A 19,793-nucleotide genomic window follows, 5' to 3' on the forward strand; every position below is an offset into this window, starting at 1 on the left:
AAATCAAGTGATGTTTCTATCATGTTTCAGAACATACGAACAATATAGTCCATTTTACTGCTTTGTATTGGAGCACATACGTGTAGGCTGTAAGAGAGCAGTAACACATGTCTCGCGGAAAGAAAGATGATGCATTTCCGACAATCTTTTGCAAGCGACATCGAGCGCCGCGAACTGTGCGTTGGCCGCGCCTACAGTAGTAAGATCCCACAGAACAAAGAGTGACCAAGTTTTTGTCAGACCTCACGGTGAAACCTTACTTGCTCGGCTGACAAGTCGACCTGAACACCGAACGAGAGGCAAAATGCTGACCACCCATACCGTAGGTACGAGTCAGTTACTGTACCCGAACTACCAGTACAGTTCACTTGGGTGAGTGCTACTGTACTAGGTACAGCGTGGTACCGTGGTTGTAATTGAGTTTGGATTACAGTATCATTTTAAAGACATTCCTCCGTGAGGGCCGACACTAGAACCGTGGCTTGAAGGGGTAGTGTACTACTAGTGGTACAGTACTCTACAGTACATTGAGTACTGGACTTGCATCTTCTCGCCAGCATGTCGTTCATTTCGAATTTGTAGTGCTATGGAGTACAGTACTACTGTAGTACTAGTACGTTAGTATGTACTACAGCTGTACCATGTAGTAACTCAGTAACTCATCGTCACACAGCATTCATTCATACATTGTGCATGTATACTTACTTCAGCTTACTTCGTATATTGTACGTTACCTCCAAACTTTGACATGAACGTAACTTAAGTAAGTTAGTAACTTCCCGACTACTACCGTAGTACAGTCCCTGGCGGCAATAATAATAATGTGAATCGATGCTCCGAGTATTATCTTAGCGCTTCCTAGTACTGTACTAGTAGTTGACAAGTGTACATGCACATACTGTACCGTACAGCAACCCGAGGCCTGACAGTTTCAGTATAAGCGTACACCAAATCGAACAACCAATTCGTATATGATGGATGGATGCCACCTTGTTATGACTGTGGGGATGCACGACCCACGTTGGCTACCAACTGCTTCTCGAACACGTCTAGCTCTTGCAGTTTACACTCGAGGGCATTCGTGTTCGGTGCTGCCTCTAAATCTCGACGCAGCGCCTCCAGCTGCTTGGACAGGTGCTTTAGCTCGTCTTTGGCATGGAGCCGCATGAGGGCGTCCTCTCGCGCTTGGGTGAGGGCCACTGACAGGTTCGAGTGTTCTGCCAACGGATTCAATTCCGCTCGGGCAGCATGCGGCGACGTCGCTGGCGAGTGGATCCTCACAAACGACTTGGTCGATGCCACGTGGCCATCGTCGGACACGTCGTGACGCTTTTGGCAGTTCATGCAGAAACCTATGGCACTGTGGGTTCAACGACGGAACCAACGATGCAACACGAAGCAAGTCCATACCTTTGCGAAACACGTTCGGTTTGTACTCTTGGCACAACTCTTCCGAGGGAGGTTCGTCGCAGCCCCATCGAGCGTCCACGGTATGTGTGGCGCAAGGCACTTGGATCGATAGCGACGCCTTCAATTCGGAGGGTGAGAGGAACGCCATTGGGCTTGGGATCCCGTGGCTCGGTCGCCTGGCGTGCTTGTGGGTCGACGTCATGTTTGAAGTTCCTTGTAAAAGCAAAGATGACACCATCTCAGTGGCCCCATCCACTCGGAAGACCTTCGTTCGTCGGGGACTACTTTAACCTTCCATCGACACTGTGGGTGGCTCGACCGTTGCCGGCAGTTGTTGGCGTTGGCACCAAAAAATCGAAGCGGATATATAATAGCCAAACATCCGGATAACATTCCAACCACCAAAAACTTGGGTTTTAGCTCCACGACTCCATTTTTCTTGCTGCAGAACACGTTTCTTTTTGTTCAAGTTGCTAAACAATTCCTCGAATGGCAAAACCATTCGCATATTGCCATTTCAATAGAAGGTCAACTCCAAGCATCCTGATTGACGAAGTCAGCATCATCCTTGGGGTTTGATTGGCCATTTCATACGTGTAATATGATTTGATTGGTCGATCGATACTTCAAATTCAAATGTGCATCAATCCTAACGTTACTGTAACGTTATGATGTTATTTTGTTTTCAACCAAGATGTCGATACTTGTGGTAATTCGCCAAATCCTTCAGTCGATTTTTTGTACTGAATTTTGTATGCAATACTTGGCAGACGACCCATTCCCAATTCAATATTATAGGTGTACTGTACTGTTTGATTGGTCATTTGACAGTGTTCTGTGTTTTAATTGGTCGATTTGATGCTGCGACCTTTTTTCGATTGACTGTGAGTACCCCCGAGTATAAAAATCCGAATCAACTTGCCAATATATAAATACTAGTATATACAACCCCCCCCCGCCCTCGTAAATAACACTAAAATAGGTGTAGCGTCGATGTTTGATATTCTGGTTTGCTCGTTTAAATACTAGTACACGACACCGTCTTCATCGTGCTAGACGCGAACCACCGTGTCCTTTTTGAACCTGGCCTTGTCTAGCTGCAGCTGCTCCAGCTGAGCTTGCAGCCCCAGCAGCTTGGCTTCGAGCACCGTGGGGTTGAGACTAGCGGCAGAGTCCGATCCGTACTCGTGCATGAGGTCTTTCATCATGGCGTGCACGCCGTGGGTTTTGAGAAAGTGGTCGTCCATCAGGTCCTCCGAGTTGAGCCGACTGCGCAGACTCACGACAGAGTCCATCGAGTCGGCGCGCGATTTGCGCAGCTCCGCCGACAATTCCGAGTTTTCAGGCAGCGCCATCGGGTTGAACTCGGCGTTGGCTGCGTGCGCAGATGGCGCCAAGTGAATTTTCTTGAACGTTTTCGTCTGCCGGATAGATCCGTCGTCGGTCGCGTCGTGCTGCTTTTGGCAATTCATGCAAAATCCTACAAATATATATATATATATATCGAACAGATATTGCCGCCGCCGACTCATCCATACAAAAACACACATAAAAAAAACAACCGACCAACCGTCAAAACACTAGCACATCACACCCGAAGATACCTAAAACCATGGTATTAAAAATAAATAATATTAATATTACTACACAACCTTTTTTCTGTGCCCCACGCACATACAGTATTATAATACTAGAACAACCCATCCTATGAATAGTCTCCCCTTCGCTTTAATATTTTTTAAATATTAATACGCATCTGCTGTGGAAATACCCAACCACTAACGCAATATACATACATATATCAAGTAAGCAAGCGCACATACGAATAATAATAAACAAAATGGGCAAGTACCTTTTCGAAACAAATTGGGTTTAAAATCAACACATTCTTCCTCGACGGCGGCCTCCACGTCGCCCCACCGCGCATCGATCGCCGCCGGATCCCGCGGCGAGTCGAGCAGCGCGTCCAAGTCGACGGCCACAGACGACATGTACCCAGGGTCGTCCTCAACGTTGTAGTCGCAGTGGGTAAAATCCACAGAGTTGGACTTGAGCTTACGCAGCCCCGGCCGCGTGTGCATGAACTCATCGTACGAGTAGTGCCGTGCGAGACGGGGCATGCGGAGATGGGTCGCGTCTGTGGGCGCAGAAGATGATGATGGCGGCAGAGGGGAGCGGAGAGAGGACGTGCACATGGAGCAGATGGACACCTTGCGCTTCTTGTCGCTGCGGACGAGGTCCCATGTGTGTTGGCAGTTTGAGCATATCACCTATGTACGAAGAAAAAATATATTTATATATATTGCGCTTTTCAGTCAAATGTGCCTATTTTGGAAGTTTGATGAAATCGCCAACTAATCGAGAAACGGAGTATGATTGGCTATAAAGAATGAAGGTTGCAATTTGATTGGCTAAAAAGGTTGAGATTGTAGTGTTGCAGTCACAAAGATCCCTAGAGGACTACTAATCTCGCCGGGAATGTTGTTTACATGGGTTTTTCCCCATTTCACAGAAAGCATAAGAAACAATTAGCGTAGCCAATCAGCGACATGCATTTTCAGATTGACCAATCAGAGCGATTCGTCATCGGTTTAGCCAACATGGACACGGGGGGGTGTTGGAAATTCGTACCAAATCAATCATATATATATATATATCCATGGCAAACAATTATAGTAGGATATAGACACAAAGCACCAAATATGACACGACTAGGATACAAAGCGATGGAATGCCCATATGAACGGAATCTCTCAATAAACTATCAATTCTGGAGGGTTTTTGTTGATTCCAAATAACCTCCCAAAGCAGGTGCATTCAAAAAGCAAACATACTTCGCCACATTTTCGACATGTGATTTTGCGCGAGAGGAGGCGGAACTTTTTGCGGCAGATGAAGCAGTTGGTCCGATGGGACTGACTCGTGCGCCGGACGTCAAACTCGGCGAGGAGGTCGACCTTTTTGAGACGCTGCTCGTGCATGCGCGTGTTGAAGTGGATCATGCGGTGGACGCGGCCTTTAAGAATCAGGTTCTGGATCCACACGGGGACTTTGCCGTGGAAGTCGACTTGGAACCAGTGCGAGGCATGCAGCATGCCTAGGCAAAGGTTAGTACCGACGAGGGGAGGCAAATGTGTGTGTACCTTGAGTCTCGCTCTCGACAAACGTGTACCCGGACGCCCGGAGCTTCCCGCGCACGACGCAGCTTGCGTGGGCCGGAAAGGCCGGACAACATGCGTCCATGGCCATCGAGTCCATGGAGATTGCCCACCCGCGTCGTCCTTTGCCGTCGGTAAAGTAATCCTGCGTCTCCAAGTAGCAAAAGTCCCGCGGATGCATGAACGCAGTCGCGGCCGTCGGCACCTTCATCACCATCCACCGCACCGCCACCTGCAGCGTCGATGTGAGGTACCTCGACGACATGGCTCGGGTATCCGCCGTGATGTCGTAGAGGGTATGTAGATCCAGGATGTCGTCGCTCTCGTCGAGAAACTGCTGGAGCGTGTCGGGCGTGCCGAGTTGATGCATCGCCGCCACTTCTTCCAGGGAGCCCGCGACTTCTCCCACCGCGCGCAACACCAGAAAGGGCGATGACGACCCTGCCTTGACACCCTTGAACAGCACGATTTGGTTCTTCTTTCCTAGTTCTTGCCACGAATAGTCCCTGAGGTGCTCAGACTGCTGGATAAACGCACGAGAAGACTCCTTCCCGAGCGCCATGAGATGTGCGAACTCTTGCTGCGACAAGGGAGGGCACTTGAAGTGCCCCGCTGGGAGCGGGAAGGAAGACTTCTTCGCCGCCGCCGCCGTCGCTGCCATGTGTAGGTCGACGTCACTTGATTGTGATGGGCGGGGCGTGAAATACGTACTTTGCCGGGTCATGCGAAGAAGTCTATACCGCACTTAGTCGAGACGTTGTCTGGCCCTTACCTAAAAACGCGTTTTTTACCTGGCTCGTCCAAATGGACGTCTGTGATTGGTGGAGTGTAGAGCGCATGAACAAAAGTTGGACTAAGCAGGACTTGGGCTTGGGACATGTACGTGGTTCACAATAGGTGGCAAGCCGGGGCTAGGATATCCACGCCGACGGCAGTACTGTACTACGTCGTAACTCTAGAGGCTGTAGGTGGCAATATACAAGTATGTGGGAGTGGTGGCAACCGACGTTTTTTGGTAGTTTAACGTGTTGTTGTCATTGCACCGAGCCAGTTGTCTGATCAAGAAGCATCTGGGGGGGGCAAGGTATGTAGTTGTATGCAAGCGTACTGTATACATCTATCACTGTATCAACATCGAATGCACGAGAGAGAATTCACAGTCAGTCCTCCAGGACAAGCAACACTTGTTTGATATTGGGCTCATGTGATTGGCTTCTTTGATTCTTTGCGAAATGTTATTCCCAGTATCCTTTCTCCAATAACAAAAATACCTTTTATGCCATCGACGTTGAACATGCAATTGCACAGGTAACGCTATTTCCGGATTGTACATATCTTGGCGACATATTGGATTTGAAATAAATACCAAAGCAATATAAATGTTCGATTTGAATGGCGAACAATTGATTGAACCAATCAAAACGCAGAAGACCAATCAGTGGCCAATCAAATCCACTCTTCGACGAATCCAACATAGAATTAGTGTGTGACTGAAATTAGTGTGGCATTGGACGAGTTTTACATACTGTAGAAAAATCAGTGCAATGGAATCGATCGATTGGTTGGGTAATAGGCCACGGGGATTGGTCCAATTTGAAACCCCTAACCTCTCGTGTGAAGGTGCATGCTACTACTATAATACTACTATTAATAGTAGTAGTATACTACTAACTCGTACTAGTACTGCGTAGTACTATTAATAGTAGTAAGTAGAGTACACCAAATCCCACTTCTGTGACGTGGTGTCTTCTTTTGCGCAGGTGTTTCCGCCAATGTTGCTGTGCAACGGCGGCAGTTGCAATTTGTCGGCGGGGTGCCAAATACCGAAGAAATCGAATTTTTCGATTATTCTTTCCGACGGTTGCACCCGCCAGTCATGGATGACCTCCATGTCAGCGTCCAGCCAGCAGTCACCAAGTCGCCACCCACACGCTCGACGAAGATGCCTCGTCGTCCCAGTGCTTCTATCCCCATCGTCGCCGTGCTGACAGACCCCCACATGGTGCGGCTTGTCGCGAGTTTCGCCTCGGGTGTGCCTTGGGAACTGTACACGTACATTCAAACCACGTACCAGACGGCAGTGACGACGCTGAGCGCACTGGACTTCGCGGCGTCCAAGGGCGAGTTGAACCTCGTGCAAGTGTGTCATGCTCGCCGGTCCAGTCAAGTCGTGACTTGTGCTGGGATGGACGCGGCCGCGTCGAACGGGCACTTGGACATGGTGGAGTGGCTCCACCGCCACACGCATACCCCGTGTTCTGTACGTGTATATATACACCCATCTGCCTTCGCGTTTCTCTCTCTCATGCGACAGACTTGGCTCATGGAAGTGTCTAGGTATGGGCAATGAACGGGGCTGCAAAACGAGGGCATTTGAAGGTAGTGCAATTCTTACACGAACACCGCAACGAAGGGTGCACCGTGTTTGCCATGCATAACGCCGTGGTGCAAAAGCACATGGCGATCGTCGGCTATTTGCAATCGAATCGGTCCGAGGGCTGCACCTCGTACACGCTGGTTCGCGCGGCGCAACTGGGGTACATACAACGTACCTGTACTTGGCATATTTTTCACGTGTAATTTTGGGCAGGTTCTTGGACGTGGTCGAGTTTTTGTTTGCAAACGAACGACAAGGCACGAGCGGACGACAAGCGTTTGACTTGGCCGCGACGAACGGACATTTCGAAGTTGTGAGATTTCTCCACGCCCACAGCACCCAAGGCTGCACCACGCAAGCGATGGATGGCGCGGCACAGAATGGACATTTCAACATTGTGAAATTCCTACACATGCACCGCACCGAAGGCGGGACGGCGATGGGTCGAGCCCGCGCCGAAGCCAACGGACATGCAGAGATCGCGGCGTACCTCAAGCAGCATCTGCCGCCTGCTTGAAGATAATAACTAGCGTACTATTTATCAAGTGCAGTTGAATGACGAGCTGTAAGGCAAGCAATGGCGTAAATGACGAGACATGTCAGTGATGATCGTGGTTTCGACGTCTCCTTCCGTCGGAGAGTTGAAGCTCAGATTTATACGGATACCTAACCCTTAGATATAGGACCACGACTCCGACCGGTTGGTTTTATATGGGTCTGTGAACAAATCCCAACATAAATCTGACCCCTCGAAGTATTATTAACGTTAGAGTAGCGTTAGGACTTTTTCACCTCGATTTATCCTGATGGATGAGTGCTATCCGGATTCATAGTAACGTTAACGTTAAGGTTAAAATTCATATGCACTAATCTCACCGGTATAGTGAAATGAAGTTCCATCACACAAAATACATGACTATTTTATCAACCTGCTCCTTAGACGAGTGAGATACTGTCATTGTGGCGTCGAACGGCGGCATGCGCAATGATTTGATAGATTTCTCGATTGCACGGGTAGACGTCATGAGGGTTCTATTTGTTGCCGCACTTATGTCTAGCAGCTTGTCGACCTGTGTATGTGAATGGGGAATAAATCTGATGGGTGGGGAAAATGAGTTTTATCTCTGGAGCTCCAATAAGTCTCGCTGTTATCCGTATAACTCTCGTTCGATAAATCCACCCCCAATGTGCAGATGGACGGTATACCGGTACTGTAGCTAGTGTATCCGGAGAATTAACTGCTTATCCGGATACTCCTTAGAAGATGCATTTCGCACTTGGTGATGGACTCGGCAGTGTTGACTCTCGTGGAGCTTGGTGACGATGTCTCCGACGTGTATGCATGGGTAGATGCAAACACCCGCGGCGACGCCGTGGAGAGCAACAACTCTGGGGGAGTGAGCGAGCGGTTGCTGCCGCAGCTGCATGTGTTATCGCAGGAACTGAGTGCGACGTTGCAACACCAGCTCGAATCGTTCCCGTCGTTCGACACGCATGTCCAGCTCCTGGCGATTAAAACCGAGGGCTTGCGACTGAATCTCCAAAGCGTCACGACCTTCCCCGATTCCGTGGCCGACCTCCCCGATGGCAGCGATGGTACAACTCATAACTTACCTTGTCAGGGCTCAACTCGACCCCGTGTAGCGACGACTGCACGTGCTGTCGCCACTAGCCCGTCTCTCATCCTCCTTCACGAAGCCAAGCAGCGCATGCAAGCATGCATCCATGCCCTCGAGGAAAGTGCGGCGTGGACGCAACACAGCCGCGTCGTTGGTCAACTCGTCTCCGAGTCCGTGTCTTCGATCGCACCGACATCTTTGCCATCACTTGCCACGCATTTAACAGCCATGCACAAGAGCTTGCGCATCTTGGCGCCAATGCCAGGCGCGCCTGAACGACAAGCTACGATGGCGAGGTAACGTTACTTCCTACCACTTGACTTTTCCAAGTGGTTGTGCCGTGTGATGTGATATATATTAAATATATATCCGATTTGGCATATTTTATATATATTCGATTTGGCATATTGTATATATATATATATCATATATCCGATTGGCAAAAATCACACTGCAAAACAATTATATATAATTGTGGTCTATTCATATTCTATTTGAAGGTTATCCCCCCAATATTATGACCAACTCACGTGGTGTTACTACGACTTTATGAACTGTATATTAACAGTATGGACTTGGGAATCTCGTGAACCACGTGTTCCTGTATACATATATATATATATATATATATATATATATATGTAGTAATATATATATACATGTATCCATTTCATTCTATTTTCTATTGTACACTTACAACCATGTATATATAATATATCTATAATAGACTCCTCGGGGACATCGAACGCCTCGTCTTACCAGCGTTACTCGACCAACTCAACCGCCCAAGCACCGTGGACGTCGAGAGAGTGGCTGAAATTCTCACCATTTTCAAATGTCTTGACCGCGCCGACGTCGTGAGTGGCCAGTACGCGGCAGTTCGTCCGGCAGCCATCCATCGGCTGTGGCTATCCCTTGAGACGGGCCCACGACCGTTGAATTTGTCCGACTTTTACGCTGACGTCGCCGCCTTTCTAGGTCGTGAGTGGCTTACAATAGGTCTAGTGTTTGGGCATGAGACGGGTCCATCTGTGTGGCTGTCGTTGCTCCAAGCAACGCTGCAGCCGTGCGCGTTGAGTTCGTGCATCAATGTGCACAACGTGTGCGCTTGGTTTGACCAATCGTGTCGGTTTGCCCAGTCGTTGCTGACAAACTATGGTGACGTGGCGGAGAACCACAGCCCTGTGCTCGCCCCAGCGATAGTCCAAGTCATATTTGAACCATACTGGCCGTTGTTTGAGTCGTTTGCGACGGTCGAACGCAGTGAAGTGCTGGCACTTCAAGTGCGCGAATTGGTGGTGCCCAAAAGCGGTCCCGTTGACGCCGACTTTGCCGCACTGGTTGAAGAAGCCTTCACGGGGCTGTGGGAGGCACTTGAAGTGCGCGTGCAGTTTGGGCTGTCGTTTGCACTTGGCGCGCTCTTGCCCGCTGTCGTCGCGGCCATCACGGACACTGTCACCGAGTTCGAGTTGGCATTGGTGCACCAGGTTAAACTCGATTTGGACAAAACTACGTCAAACTCGTCGACTAGTATAACCGACCCTTCTCTTATGGATTGGGAACGGTTCCACGACGCGTTAAACTTGGTTAAAACCACCGGATTGGTTTTAACGCAAGCCGAAGCCATGCAATCGCGATGGGGACCCCGCGTCCAAACTTGTTTAAACGCGTGGATCCTCGAGGTAATATATTATTGATCTATTATTGATCTATACATAGATGCGTTTTATTTTTTTCATTTCCAATGGATTGTAGATATATATATTTGCATATATTTGATGGATCGAATTTAAACTGTCGTTGGTCTCCTTTCAAATGGCTTTTGTTTGTCAATAATATAGAGTTGTATGGGTTTTAGTGCTATGTATTATATTATGCTCATGGATATATGGTATTATTCTATTTGTAGGACTCGGACTCTGTGCCACCGTTTTCGGTGGATGATTGCAGAAACGTTGCGACGTTGCCCAAGGCAGTTATGATGCAGTGGTGGCGCAGCAATGCTTCAAAATACCACGACATGGCAACTCTGGCCCATTCGCTGACTTACAAACCGGTAATAATATTACACGTACCATCTACTCCAATATTGCGTTATAAGCTACGAGTGTATGGGTTTTATGTAATTAAATCCATGAATAATAACATATATTATTTTTAAAAATCAACGGGCTATGTATATTGTGGATTCGGTACAAATGTCCAGACCCCCATCAAATCGAATCACGAATCATCGACGCTATGATTGGCTACTCCAATTTTGAATGGGTTTTTTGATTGGCTGAAAGGACAAGTAGATTCTACCAATCAGAACTCCCGCGTGATTCAATATTGATTTATACCGAATTCACAATATTGTGCTTTCGAGTGAAATTTTTCCTGTTGTGGCGTGGTTTCTGGGTGGAATTTAAATCGATTTGATTGGCTACCTCAGATGAGCTCAAAATTATTAGCCAATCAAAACCTTCTCAATGAAATTCAATCAATCCGATCGATTGTGGATCGGTTTGCGCGCGATTATTCGATTGCACCCCTCGCCAAATTTGTATCAAATCGACAATATTTATTTTATATATATTTTAGCTTTTCGGCCACTTGTTGGAACACTGGACAAAGGTGGTACAGCAGTTACTGTATGCGTCCGTGATGACCCCCATCCAAGCGCTGTTACGGCCGCTCCCGACGCTAGAAATTTGGATCCAGCCCGAAGCCACGGATGCATTGCCGTCGTTTAGCATGCTGCCACAGGTATACTAATTGTATATTACTGGCAATCAATATAAAGGATTTCCTCGACTTTGCATAGGATTATGTGACGGGGGTCGCCGACATCTTGCTGTCGTTGCTGCCGCAGCTGGAGCTGTTTGCAGAAACGAGCGGCCTGCCAAATGCTGTGGCAGCGTCCCACCACGTCGAGTTGCTTAGCAACGACGCGTGGACAGCCGTCGCCACCACATTTTTTCCAAATACCCCTGTAAATGACGACTGGATGAGCCAATCAGCGACGTCGTCGTTTGTGGACCGATGGACGGTCGTGATGGCGTCGGGTGCGATGGCCGTCTTGACTGGTCAAATCCTCCAAATCCCTCGGTTTAGTGCCACTGGCGCCGCTCAACTCGCATGTGACATGGGGTACTTTGAGAACGTGCTCATGGCGCTGGGGGTGCCGCTGCATCCAATCTTGGCCCATATCCGCCACAGACTGACCAATCAGAATGCGCCCTGCGACACTGCGATCGCGACTTCCCTCGACAAGTACCTGACAGTGACCAGATAAAAACGATGTCACAGAAGTGGCCTTATCGGCTGTTGTAAGGTTGAAACATCATGTTTACATATTATATTGTGTCGTAGTAATAGGTACATTTGTATGGTGTTGTTATTTTTTTAATTTTATGAAAAAAATATTGTTCATATTATATTGTTTCGAGGAATAGGTACATTTGTATGGTGTTGTTATTTTTTTAATTTTATTAAAAAATTATTGTTCTATGATGGAGTTTTAGTATTGTTTTTAGGGCTGGATGCGACCCACCCCATACAATTAGACCATACGAAGTGTTTTTCTGCAAAATTTTTTAATATTTTGCCAAAGTCTCATATTCCATGACAAAATCGAGAAATGAAATATCTACAAAGACGTCTCTGGATTAGTATTATTATTATTCGATGTCCAACATTGAAATGCAAGACTTCACAACGTGAACCCAAACCTCCATATTCAATCTCAAGGAAATGGTGGCATTATATTTGGAACTTTGGTGGCATTCGGAGGCATAAAATCGAATATTTCGAATTCGGCAATTTTACGTTAAAAAACAGCCATTTTATCCTGACTCGGCCTTGGAATTTTATCTAAAATGAGGCGGCAGCTCATCGTACTAAGTTATGTCATCCATGAATTCCAGAGTCGTGGTATAGTAGTACTAGCTGATTAGCTATAGATTCCCCAAGCTCTATTGAATACTAGCTAGTACTACTATTAGTATAGTTTTCACACTCCTACTATGTATTAATAGTAAAAACAATACCAATTCTAGTATCAGTAACAATGGATATTAAATTACTCCTAATAGTACATATTACTAAGAGAAGAGTTGCAAGAATAGCGTATTTGGTCGTTGTTGGGGTGTTGTTAAGGCGTAGCCCACAATGGGAACAGGACAGCCTGGACCCTTCTCGCATAAAGTCTGTGACGAGGATATATATATATATTATGACGTCATAACACAATAAACATTCTATTATATCCGTTGGCTAGTATATTCAAAATGTGTATCCACACATTGCTAAGGGTGACTTTATCAGTCGCTGGGCACGACCAGCAACGCTTCCAGCGCACTCTTGCCCAGCCAAAGCAGCCCTGGGTCGTTTCGCAGCAACGTCCAGTGCGTTGCTTCTACAACCGCAAATCCGTCCATTTCATGCTTATAATATATATATATATACAGATAATATATATATACAGATAATATATATATATATATATATATATATATACAGTACGTTCGTCAAAACCAACACTTTGGAGGAACGCGTGGGACGCGACGATGCTGCCAACAGTACGGATAAAGCGGGGGTTGTCCTTCCGGATAGATTTGTACTTGGGGTCCGTGGGGTTGGTGAGGATGTTGCTTAGCAACGTCATGAGCGTCGAGATCGTTGCTTGTGGTGGTTGGGAGTGGCTTAGCAACGCCGTGCGAAGGCCATGGACGGCGGCGTGCACCTGCTGCACCCGCTCGCCCCCCATCGCCAGCGCCATGGCATCCCACTCTGCCTAAAGAAACCCCATCATACCTTGAATATATGAATATATATATATATATATGGTTGAGAAAATATTGTAAAAAACACGAAAAATAGGTCAAATGTGAACGAAAACGCAGAAACGAGTATAGGAAATACTATGGACAAACAACACAGATTTGGTTGTTTTCTTAGATTGTACCAATGGAGCCAACTGGACAGGGGAAGGCGCTGAACCAGCAAGTGGCGGCGGTGGCGTGAGCTCATCTGACGAAGTCGGGGCATGCTTGAAGTTGTCGACATGAGCTGGGATTGGTCGAGTTGGGGAACCAGGGGGTGGGTTCAAACTGGCAGGCGGCACCATAGTATGACGTGGCAGCACAGGAGAGGCGGTAGGGCGTCGACTTGATTGGACAAGGGCCGACGACCGAGTCATGGGCACGGCATTGCACTCGGTTTCCACTTGGCGCATGAGCTGGTAGAAATCATTGTTGTGGTCGCTTACTTCCTATTCTTGATAAAATAGGCAGATATATATATCTTGATACAGTAGTGATATATATATATATATCTTGATACAATAGTCATATATATATTCGCCATGGTGAAAACACGGAGAGTAGTACGTGCATTGTGGCTAAGTTCGTGGAACAAAACTTGCTTGATCCTACGATTAAGATTAATATATTTCGAGCATGCGATAATTAGAGCTATCAATGGACCAATTCAAGGTATTAAATCTACTAGTAATATATATATATATATAGAATCGTAACGTACGTGAGGAATTTGCGAAAGCCAAGCAAGTCGTCTGTACGAAGGCGAAGTCGAATGCGTTGTCCTACAAGATACATGATATTCCATTTTATCGTTGTCACAACATCAATATATATATATATATACTTAGTATCAATATATATATATATATGTAGATACTAAGGATATATGTATATATGAGTGGATATATATTGATTTGCTATATATACCCTTGTTCTCGTTCAGACCAAGCACACAGACGGGGTCGACACCAACTTTGCCGTCAGGGTACATTTCGACCAGTGCACCGACTTGCCATCTAGGTACACCATCCTCTTAAGTACCCTTCGTCCACGTGCCGTGGAATAATCGTTACTTGTGATGGGCCAGCACAGCGAGGATGCCAGGATCACTAGCTAACGAGACCAGTATGTTGCGCGCGGTGGGTTCGTTGGGAAGGCCGGGTAATGTCTACACATGGAGGTTAACGATGAATATGGGAAATGAATGTACTTCGATGTCGCGGAATTTGTACGTGATGCTGGCATGCGCTCGGGCGGACAGGTGCTCATTGCGTGCTTGGATGCTGACGACGTGCCGCGTTGCTCTGAGTAAGCGGTTGATCAGTCATCGTCCACTTAGAATAGCTACCGAATGTCGTGGATGCGTTTGGCCTCGGCTTCTCGCGCTAGCATGTTTTGAATCTCGTGCTCGGATGGGAGGATGTGTATCACCGCGGGCGCCGCCGCCGTCTGGGTGGCGTCGACCACGTCGTCATCCGCTAGGATCTTTCCCTTGACAATCAGACGCAGCTGGCTTGGCAGCACATCTATCTCCAGATTAGATTCCATGACGAATTGCTTGACGAAGCCAGCCGTTAAGGACGCGTCTGGCGGTAGCGGCACGGCGATCTCCGTCGAAGCAACTCGGACGCGGAACATGTCAAAATGAAGTTATGCGGATGTGTGGTTTGTTTCGGATAACGACGCGAACGTTCGAGAAGTCAGGAAGAATATGATTGGATAATAAAACTACTTTCATAAATCGGATTGGCTAAATGATTGAATTGTGTGTTTGGTCGTATTTTGAAACGCCCTTTCGGTTTAAAAAAATGCTATTAACGTTAATAACGTTAATAGTAACGTTAACGTTAGTACTGTAAGTTACTCCTTTCGATGGCAAGACTGCTGCGGACACGATTGCTAAAGTGTTATTGTTTATGCTAAATTGGAGCGACATGGAGAATGAATCGACGCAACCAATGTGAATCATCAACAGAAGGATTTAGCCAATCAGATTGCAGGAAACCATCATCAACGTCAAATTACTGTATGACTTCAATTAGTGTGATATCAATCACCACAGGACATTTTTTTACATACAAAACTTCAGTACAAAGAATCGATCGATAGATTTGGCGATTCATCATAAAGGACAATATACCTGATCCATCCAACGCTAGTACAGCAATAACAGGTGCTTTGATAAATAATCAGCGTCAATGTGTTTTGACGGTCCTAATGGAGTTAATCGGCCCTGTATTAGTTATTTCAATAGCAGCATCACAACACACTTGTGTTCCGAGGGTTCATTTTGCTCACTCAAAGTCTAGCGATCGCGCCATTTACATTTATACTGACTGGTACTGTATACGTTCTAGAATCCAGCGTACTCTTTTATCCTGCAAATGGCGACCTGGGAATACAGGATACGCCCTGAGTTTAGGGCAAACTGTACGACAGTACACTATACTAGTAGTTGCCAGCACGTATTAAATTTCAAATACTCGCAGCAGCTTAATGTTGCGGAATACCCACAACTCATCCATCGCCAAGATTATTGTGACTTTGCAATACCATGCACTGGAAACATGCTACTGTTGGAATGTTCTCTAGGGGCCTTGGTGCATATGTGGTAACTGTCTGGTGAAACTGCTTTTTTGATGCTCCGTGGGCCGTCCAGCCAGGACGAAGGCGACAACTATGCAGCGGGCGACACGGATGATTTTGCCGCGCAGCCAATCGTCGTTGACGGAGCCAACCCAATGAAAACCAACTTGTTCCCCCGGCGCAAAACGTCCCTGGGCCGCAGTGTGTCATCGTCCCAGCTGCTACTCAAACCAAAACGCAACAAACAGCAACCCGTGCCCAGCACTGTGGTCGTGGGCATGCACAATTCCACGCTGCACAACATCTCGTCTTCGTCGCTGACGTCGCCGTTTCAATCCAGGGCCAATCTCCATAACGGGGGGGATAGGGGACTCTCGCGCCAGATGTCGTCGTCGAGGTCCGTGGCCACGCTGCTCCGCAAACCGTCCGACGTCGACTCTTCCCCAAATACGAATGGCGACGACAATCGACGAGACTCGTCCAAGGCGCCCCCCAACATGCTGCTACATTTCAAAATCTACCTCGTGGGGGACAGTCCGTATATTTCGGGTCACGGAAAGCCGCCGTCCGTGGACCTCACATCGCTGTTTCCGTCGGGACTGAGTGTCCTGAAAGTGGCCAGCGGCGTCGAATGGGGCGCTGCGCTCATGCAAAACCATCTCGTGTACACGTGGGGTAACAACACGGGTAAATACGTCCGACGATGATGCTGTTTGTGTTCGTATCAATGGTTACGTTACTTTGTCGTGTAAACTCATGTTTGTTGTCGAAATCGTTGTGAGTAGTCGGTCAGTTGGGCCATGGCCACTCGGAAGCGTTGATGCGCCCGACGTTAGTACAAGCGCTCCAGTCGATTCGCATTGTTAAGATGTCGTGCGGGAGTGCCCACGGGGGGTTTGTGTCGGATACAGGGGCGTTGTTCATGGTCGGGGATGCTTCCTACGGTCGATTGGGGCTTGGGTGCCTTCCAGCATCTGGCATCATCTCGACGCCTACGCAGGTACTACACATATTTGTTGGTATGCAACTGGCTAAACAACCTTATGCCATATGATCATTAGGTGCGTTGGGGGTTCACACAGTGCAAGGACAAAGCGGTGACTCAGGGAACGTGGCCACCTTCAATCGATCTAAATCACCTACCCCCCGAGCCCGGTTCCGCTGTCTCGGGGGCCCCCACCGACACTTTTTTCAGCGACGTCAGCTGTGGCGACCGGCACACGCTGGTGCTAGTCAAGCACATGCACGTACTTAAACAGGTGCTCCTGGGGTTTGGGGATGGCAGCAACGGCCGTCTGGGCACGGGCTCCGATTCTGACCAGGACACGCCGACACTGGTCAGTGTGTTTCACACCGCCGCGGGTATCACCTTTCCGCCCATTCGGGTACGTTATTTTACTTGCGCTTGAACATGTGATTTTAGTCGTCCTCTGTGCAAGTATTTAGGTTGTAAAAATCACAATTTCTTGTAGGAAATGGTGGCAGGCCCGGAACATAGCTGCTGCGTCACCCAAACGGGCGAAGTAAGTGTGATGAGGCTGGAAAGTATTGGGATGGATAGCTCATCCGTACACTAGTTGTTTAGTTGGGGCCATGGAGCGTACGGTCAACTGGGGCATGGCACATGCGACAGCGAATGGACGCCCAAACGTGTCGAGTATTTCTACGACAACGTTAACGTCACCGCCATCAAGCAAGCCACCTGCGGTAGGTTCCGAAGCTACTTTACTCCCTACTTGTATAATATATTTCACGACGAGAATGTATACGATGTGTTGCATAGGACTGCATCACACGGTCGTAATCGACACGACTGGTCAAGTGTTTGCATGGGGTCGGGGGGATGCGGGGCAGTTGGGCGGTGACGCGTTGGCAGATTCACCCACCCCCGTGCGCGTCCTGATTGCAACGGTACACAACTAACACACCGAAACATTCATATTTCCACCATTTACCACGAGTATATTAATATATATATGTAGGACGCGGGGGGGCCTGCTGTCACAGCTCGATTCGTCACGTCTGGTACTGTCACTATAACTAACTCCCTCTCTCTTCATGGCATCCACTTGGACACTGCTTGATTGTTTTAGTAGTGCATTATAGCTTACTAGTACTACTAATATACATTACACTGCGTACTTGTTGTCTAGTACTACTACCTTTGCAACCCCGAAAGGATTAGGTGTATATTTTTTGAGTTGCCATGTGTAGGGCGGTCCCACACGGTGGTGGTGGACTCCCTGGACAACGTTTACTGCTGGGGGGGCAACAGTGCGGGTCAGCTCGGGCTCAAGTCGACGACGGGGCTGAATTGCCAGCCCATTCCGGTTCAAGTGGACGCCAAGTCGATGCGGACGCCGGGGGGCGCCGTGGCCCTTCACATGCATGCCCTTTCCGTGTTTGCGACGGAGAACCACACGCTGCTGGTGCTGCGGACGACCAATGCTTTCGAAGGGGACGACCCGAACATGGTCAAAGCCAAGAAAGCCGTGGGGATGTTTAAATCGCTGCACGCCAAGAAGAAACCTTCCACTTCCCCCGGCAAACACCACCACCACCGCGGCAACCAAGTTACTGAGAAATGGTCGTTCACGGTGGCCGAGCCCACGGACACACTCAACATCCCGAGCCATGTTGCTCGGTTTCTACACATCATGGCGTCGACAAAGATCGCCAAGCGGCCGACCATCGATCACTCGAAAACCAACACGTCCATGCATAATTCGTCGAATACCAACACTAACGCGAACAAGACTGCATCTCTGACCCCCCCCTCTCGACTCCCCCCTCCGTCGAATCTGCCAAGTCGACCCTCTACGAAATCAACCGGGAAACCACTTGGGCCACCGAAACCTATTCAAGGTACCCTCCTGATGTATACGAGATGCAAGTCGACGTGTGATGGTCGACATGCTTATGTTTGATTCTCAATGTGTCACATGATGATGGTCGTAGGACTGTTGGAATGGAAGCGGGCCCGTACGAAACGCCCCCCGACCACCACGTTTAGCCACACGCCACGGTTTCGAGCCAAGACTGGTTCAGTCGCAGCAGTACCCCCCCCACTGGCCACCAATGGGCTTGCACCTTCCGACAATACCCACCCCCCTCCCCCCATCTCGACAAGCAACAAACCAACTGACGTCTCAAGTCGCGTGGAAAAATCTGCGACAACGCGCCTCTTACGAGCGTTTGGGGTGGGAAAGCGATTTCGAACCGTGCAAGTGTCGGTTACCCCCGGTCCAGGGGCGTACGACGTGCTAGCCAAAGCTGGAGTTCCCCCTAGTACGTTGGCTACCAACAACCAGACCGAAGACGACAGTGGGGACAAACCATGGCGAGGACGCGTGCCGTTCGGATCCACGGCCCCCAAGCAAGTGCCCCTCACCACGGTCGAATCGAGTGCCATTTACCCTGAAAAGGCCATGGCGCTGGTGTTTCGGAAGCCGGTGGCCGTCAAGCTGGCCTCGGGCGACGACTTTAGTCGCGTGATCAGCAAACGACTGCACGCCGGACGAGGAAGCACCCCCGGGCCTGGCGCGTACAACCTCCTCGTGCCGACGACTCAAGCACCTTCTTCGTCACGGATGCCATCCACCAAGCGAAAGCAACACAACTCACACAAACACAACTAACCCATTGGTTGTGTTGTGATCGAATAAAGTCGGACATCTCATCCGACTCAATTCTGATTGGCTTAAATTCGATCTAATTATCGTTTACTTTTTGCTGCATCATTTGGGGTCACAGTCTGTGAATTCCGACTTCATTGTGCTCCTACATCCACAATTTTGAGAAATACTGTAACGCCCAATAAATATGGGTGCCGTACAAT

At 48.3% G+C, this 19,793-nt stretch overlaps 6 protein-coding genes across 10 annotated transcripts; 3 read left to right on the top strand and 3 right to left on the bottom strand.

Moving 5' to 3' along the window:
- Window positions 1-953: 953 nt before the first annotated feature.
- H257_13325 (hypothetical protein) lies at window positions 954-1,813 on the bottom strand. Its single transcript, XM_009840805.1, has 2 exons — window positions 1,411-1,813; window positions 954-1,352 (listed from the first exon to the last, which is right to left on the bottom strand). Exons 1-2 carry the CDS (start codon window positions 1,646-1,648, stop codon window positions 994-996), a joined length of 597 nt encoding a protein of 198 aa, XP_009839107.1. The 5' UTR covers window positions 1,649-1,813; the 3' UTR covers window positions 954-993.
- A 576-nt stretch (window positions 1,814-2,389) lies between these two features.
- On the bottom strand, window positions 2,390-5,269 carry H257_13326. Of its 2 annotated transcripts, XM_009840807.1 has the most exons (4): window positions 4,554-5,269; window positions 4,245-4,507; window positions 3,263-3,680; window positions 2,390-2,890 (listed from the first exon to the last, which is right to left on the bottom strand). In XM_009840807.1, exons 1-4 carry the CDS (start codon window positions 5,227-5,229, stop codon window positions 2,463-2,465), a joined length of 1,785 nt encoding a protein of 594 aa, XP_009839109.1. In that variant the 5' UTR covers window positions 5,230-5,269; the 3' UTR covers window positions 2,390-2,462. The 2 variants fall into 2 exon arrangements, with proteins under 2 accessions (XP_009839109.1, XP_009839108.1); XM_009840806.1 differs by having other exon boundaries at window positions 2,390-3,680.
- A 1,107-nt stretch (window positions 5,270-6,376) lies between these two features.
- H257_13327 lies at window positions 6,377-7,539 on the top strand. 2 transcript variants are annotated; one of them, XM_009840809.1, is made up of 3 exons: window positions 6,377-6,828; window positions 6,906-7,105; window positions 7,159-7,539. In XM_009840809.1, exons 1-3 carry the CDS (start codon window positions 6,445-6,447, stop codon window positions 7,460-7,462), a joined length of 888 nt encoding a protein of 295 aa, XP_009839111.1. In that variant the 5' UTR covers window positions 6,377-6,444; the 3' UTR covers window positions 7,463-7,539. The 2 variants fall into 2 exon arrangements, with proteins under 2 accessions (XP_009839111.1, XP_009839110.1); XM_009840808.1 differs by having other exon boundaries at window positions 6,906-7,539.
- A 675-nt stretch (window positions 7,540-8,214) lies between these two features.
- Window positions 8,215-11,996, top strand: H257_13328 (the record flags this gene model as incomplete). 2 transcript variants are annotated; one of them, XM_009840810.1, is made up of 6 exons in its annotated part: window positions 8,215-8,541; window positions 8,590-8,860; window positions 9,292-10,246; window positions 10,474-10,620; window positions 11,148-11,312; window positions 11,371-11,996. In XM_009840810.1, the coding sequence occupies 6 exons, from the start codon at window positions 8,229-8,231 to the stop codon at window positions 11,839-11,841; spliced, it is 2,322 nt and encodes a 773-aa protein (XP_009839112.1). In that variant the 3' UTR covers window positions 11,842-11,996. The 2 variants fall into 2 exon arrangements, with proteins under 2 accessions (XP_009839112.1, XP_009839113.1); XM_009840811.1 differs by having other exon boundaries at window positions 8,227-8,860.
- Window positions 11,997-12,781: 785 nt separating this feature from the next.
- On the bottom strand, window positions 12,782-15,019 carry H257_13329. Of its 2 annotated transcripts, XM_009840813.1 has the most exons (9): window positions 14,718-15,019; window positions 14,580-14,673; window positions 14,443-14,537; window positions 14,297-14,385; window positions 14,091-14,151; window positions 13,941-13,977; window positions 13,513-13,818; window positions 13,071-13,341; window positions 12,782-12,963 (listed from the first exon to the last, which is right to left on the bottom strand). In XM_009840813.1, exons 1-9 carry the CDS (start codon window positions 15,005-15,007, stop codon window positions 12,869-12,871), a joined length of 1,338 nt encoding a protein of 445 aa, XP_009839115.1. In that variant the 5' UTR covers window positions 15,008-15,019; the 3' UTR covers window positions 12,782-12,868. The 2 variants fall into 2 exon arrangements, with proteins under 2 accessions (XP_009839115.1, XP_009839114.1); XM_009840812.1 differs by having other exon boundaries at window positions 13,071-13,818.
- An 878-nt stretch (window positions 15,020-15,897) lies between these two features.
- H257_13330 (hypothetical protein) lies at window positions 15,898-19,692 on the top strand. Its single transcript, XM_009840814.1, has 9 exons — window positions 15,898-16,642; window positions 16,741-16,955; window positions 17,017-17,340; window positions 17,428-17,478; window positions 17,533-17,662; window positions 17,739-17,866; window positions 17,938-17,980; window positions 18,170-18,820; window positions 18,914-19,692. The coding sequence occupies exons 1-9, from the start codon at window positions 16,009-16,011 to the stop codon at window positions 19,591-19,593; spliced, it is 2,856 nt and encodes a 951-aa protein (XP_009839116.1). The 5' UTR covers window positions 15,898-16,008; the 3' UTR covers window positions 19,594-19,692.
- Window positions 19,693-19,793: the final 101 nt, after the last annotated feature.

Source organism: Aphanomyces astaci (assembly GCF_000520075.1).
Source record: "Aphanomyces astaci strain APO3 unplaced genomic scaffold supercont1.47, whole genome shotgun sequence".
In the NCBI taxonomy this organism is placed as follows: Eukaryota; Oomycota; class Saprolegniomycetes; order Saprolegniales; family Verrucalvaceae; genus Aphanomyces; species Aphanomyces astaci.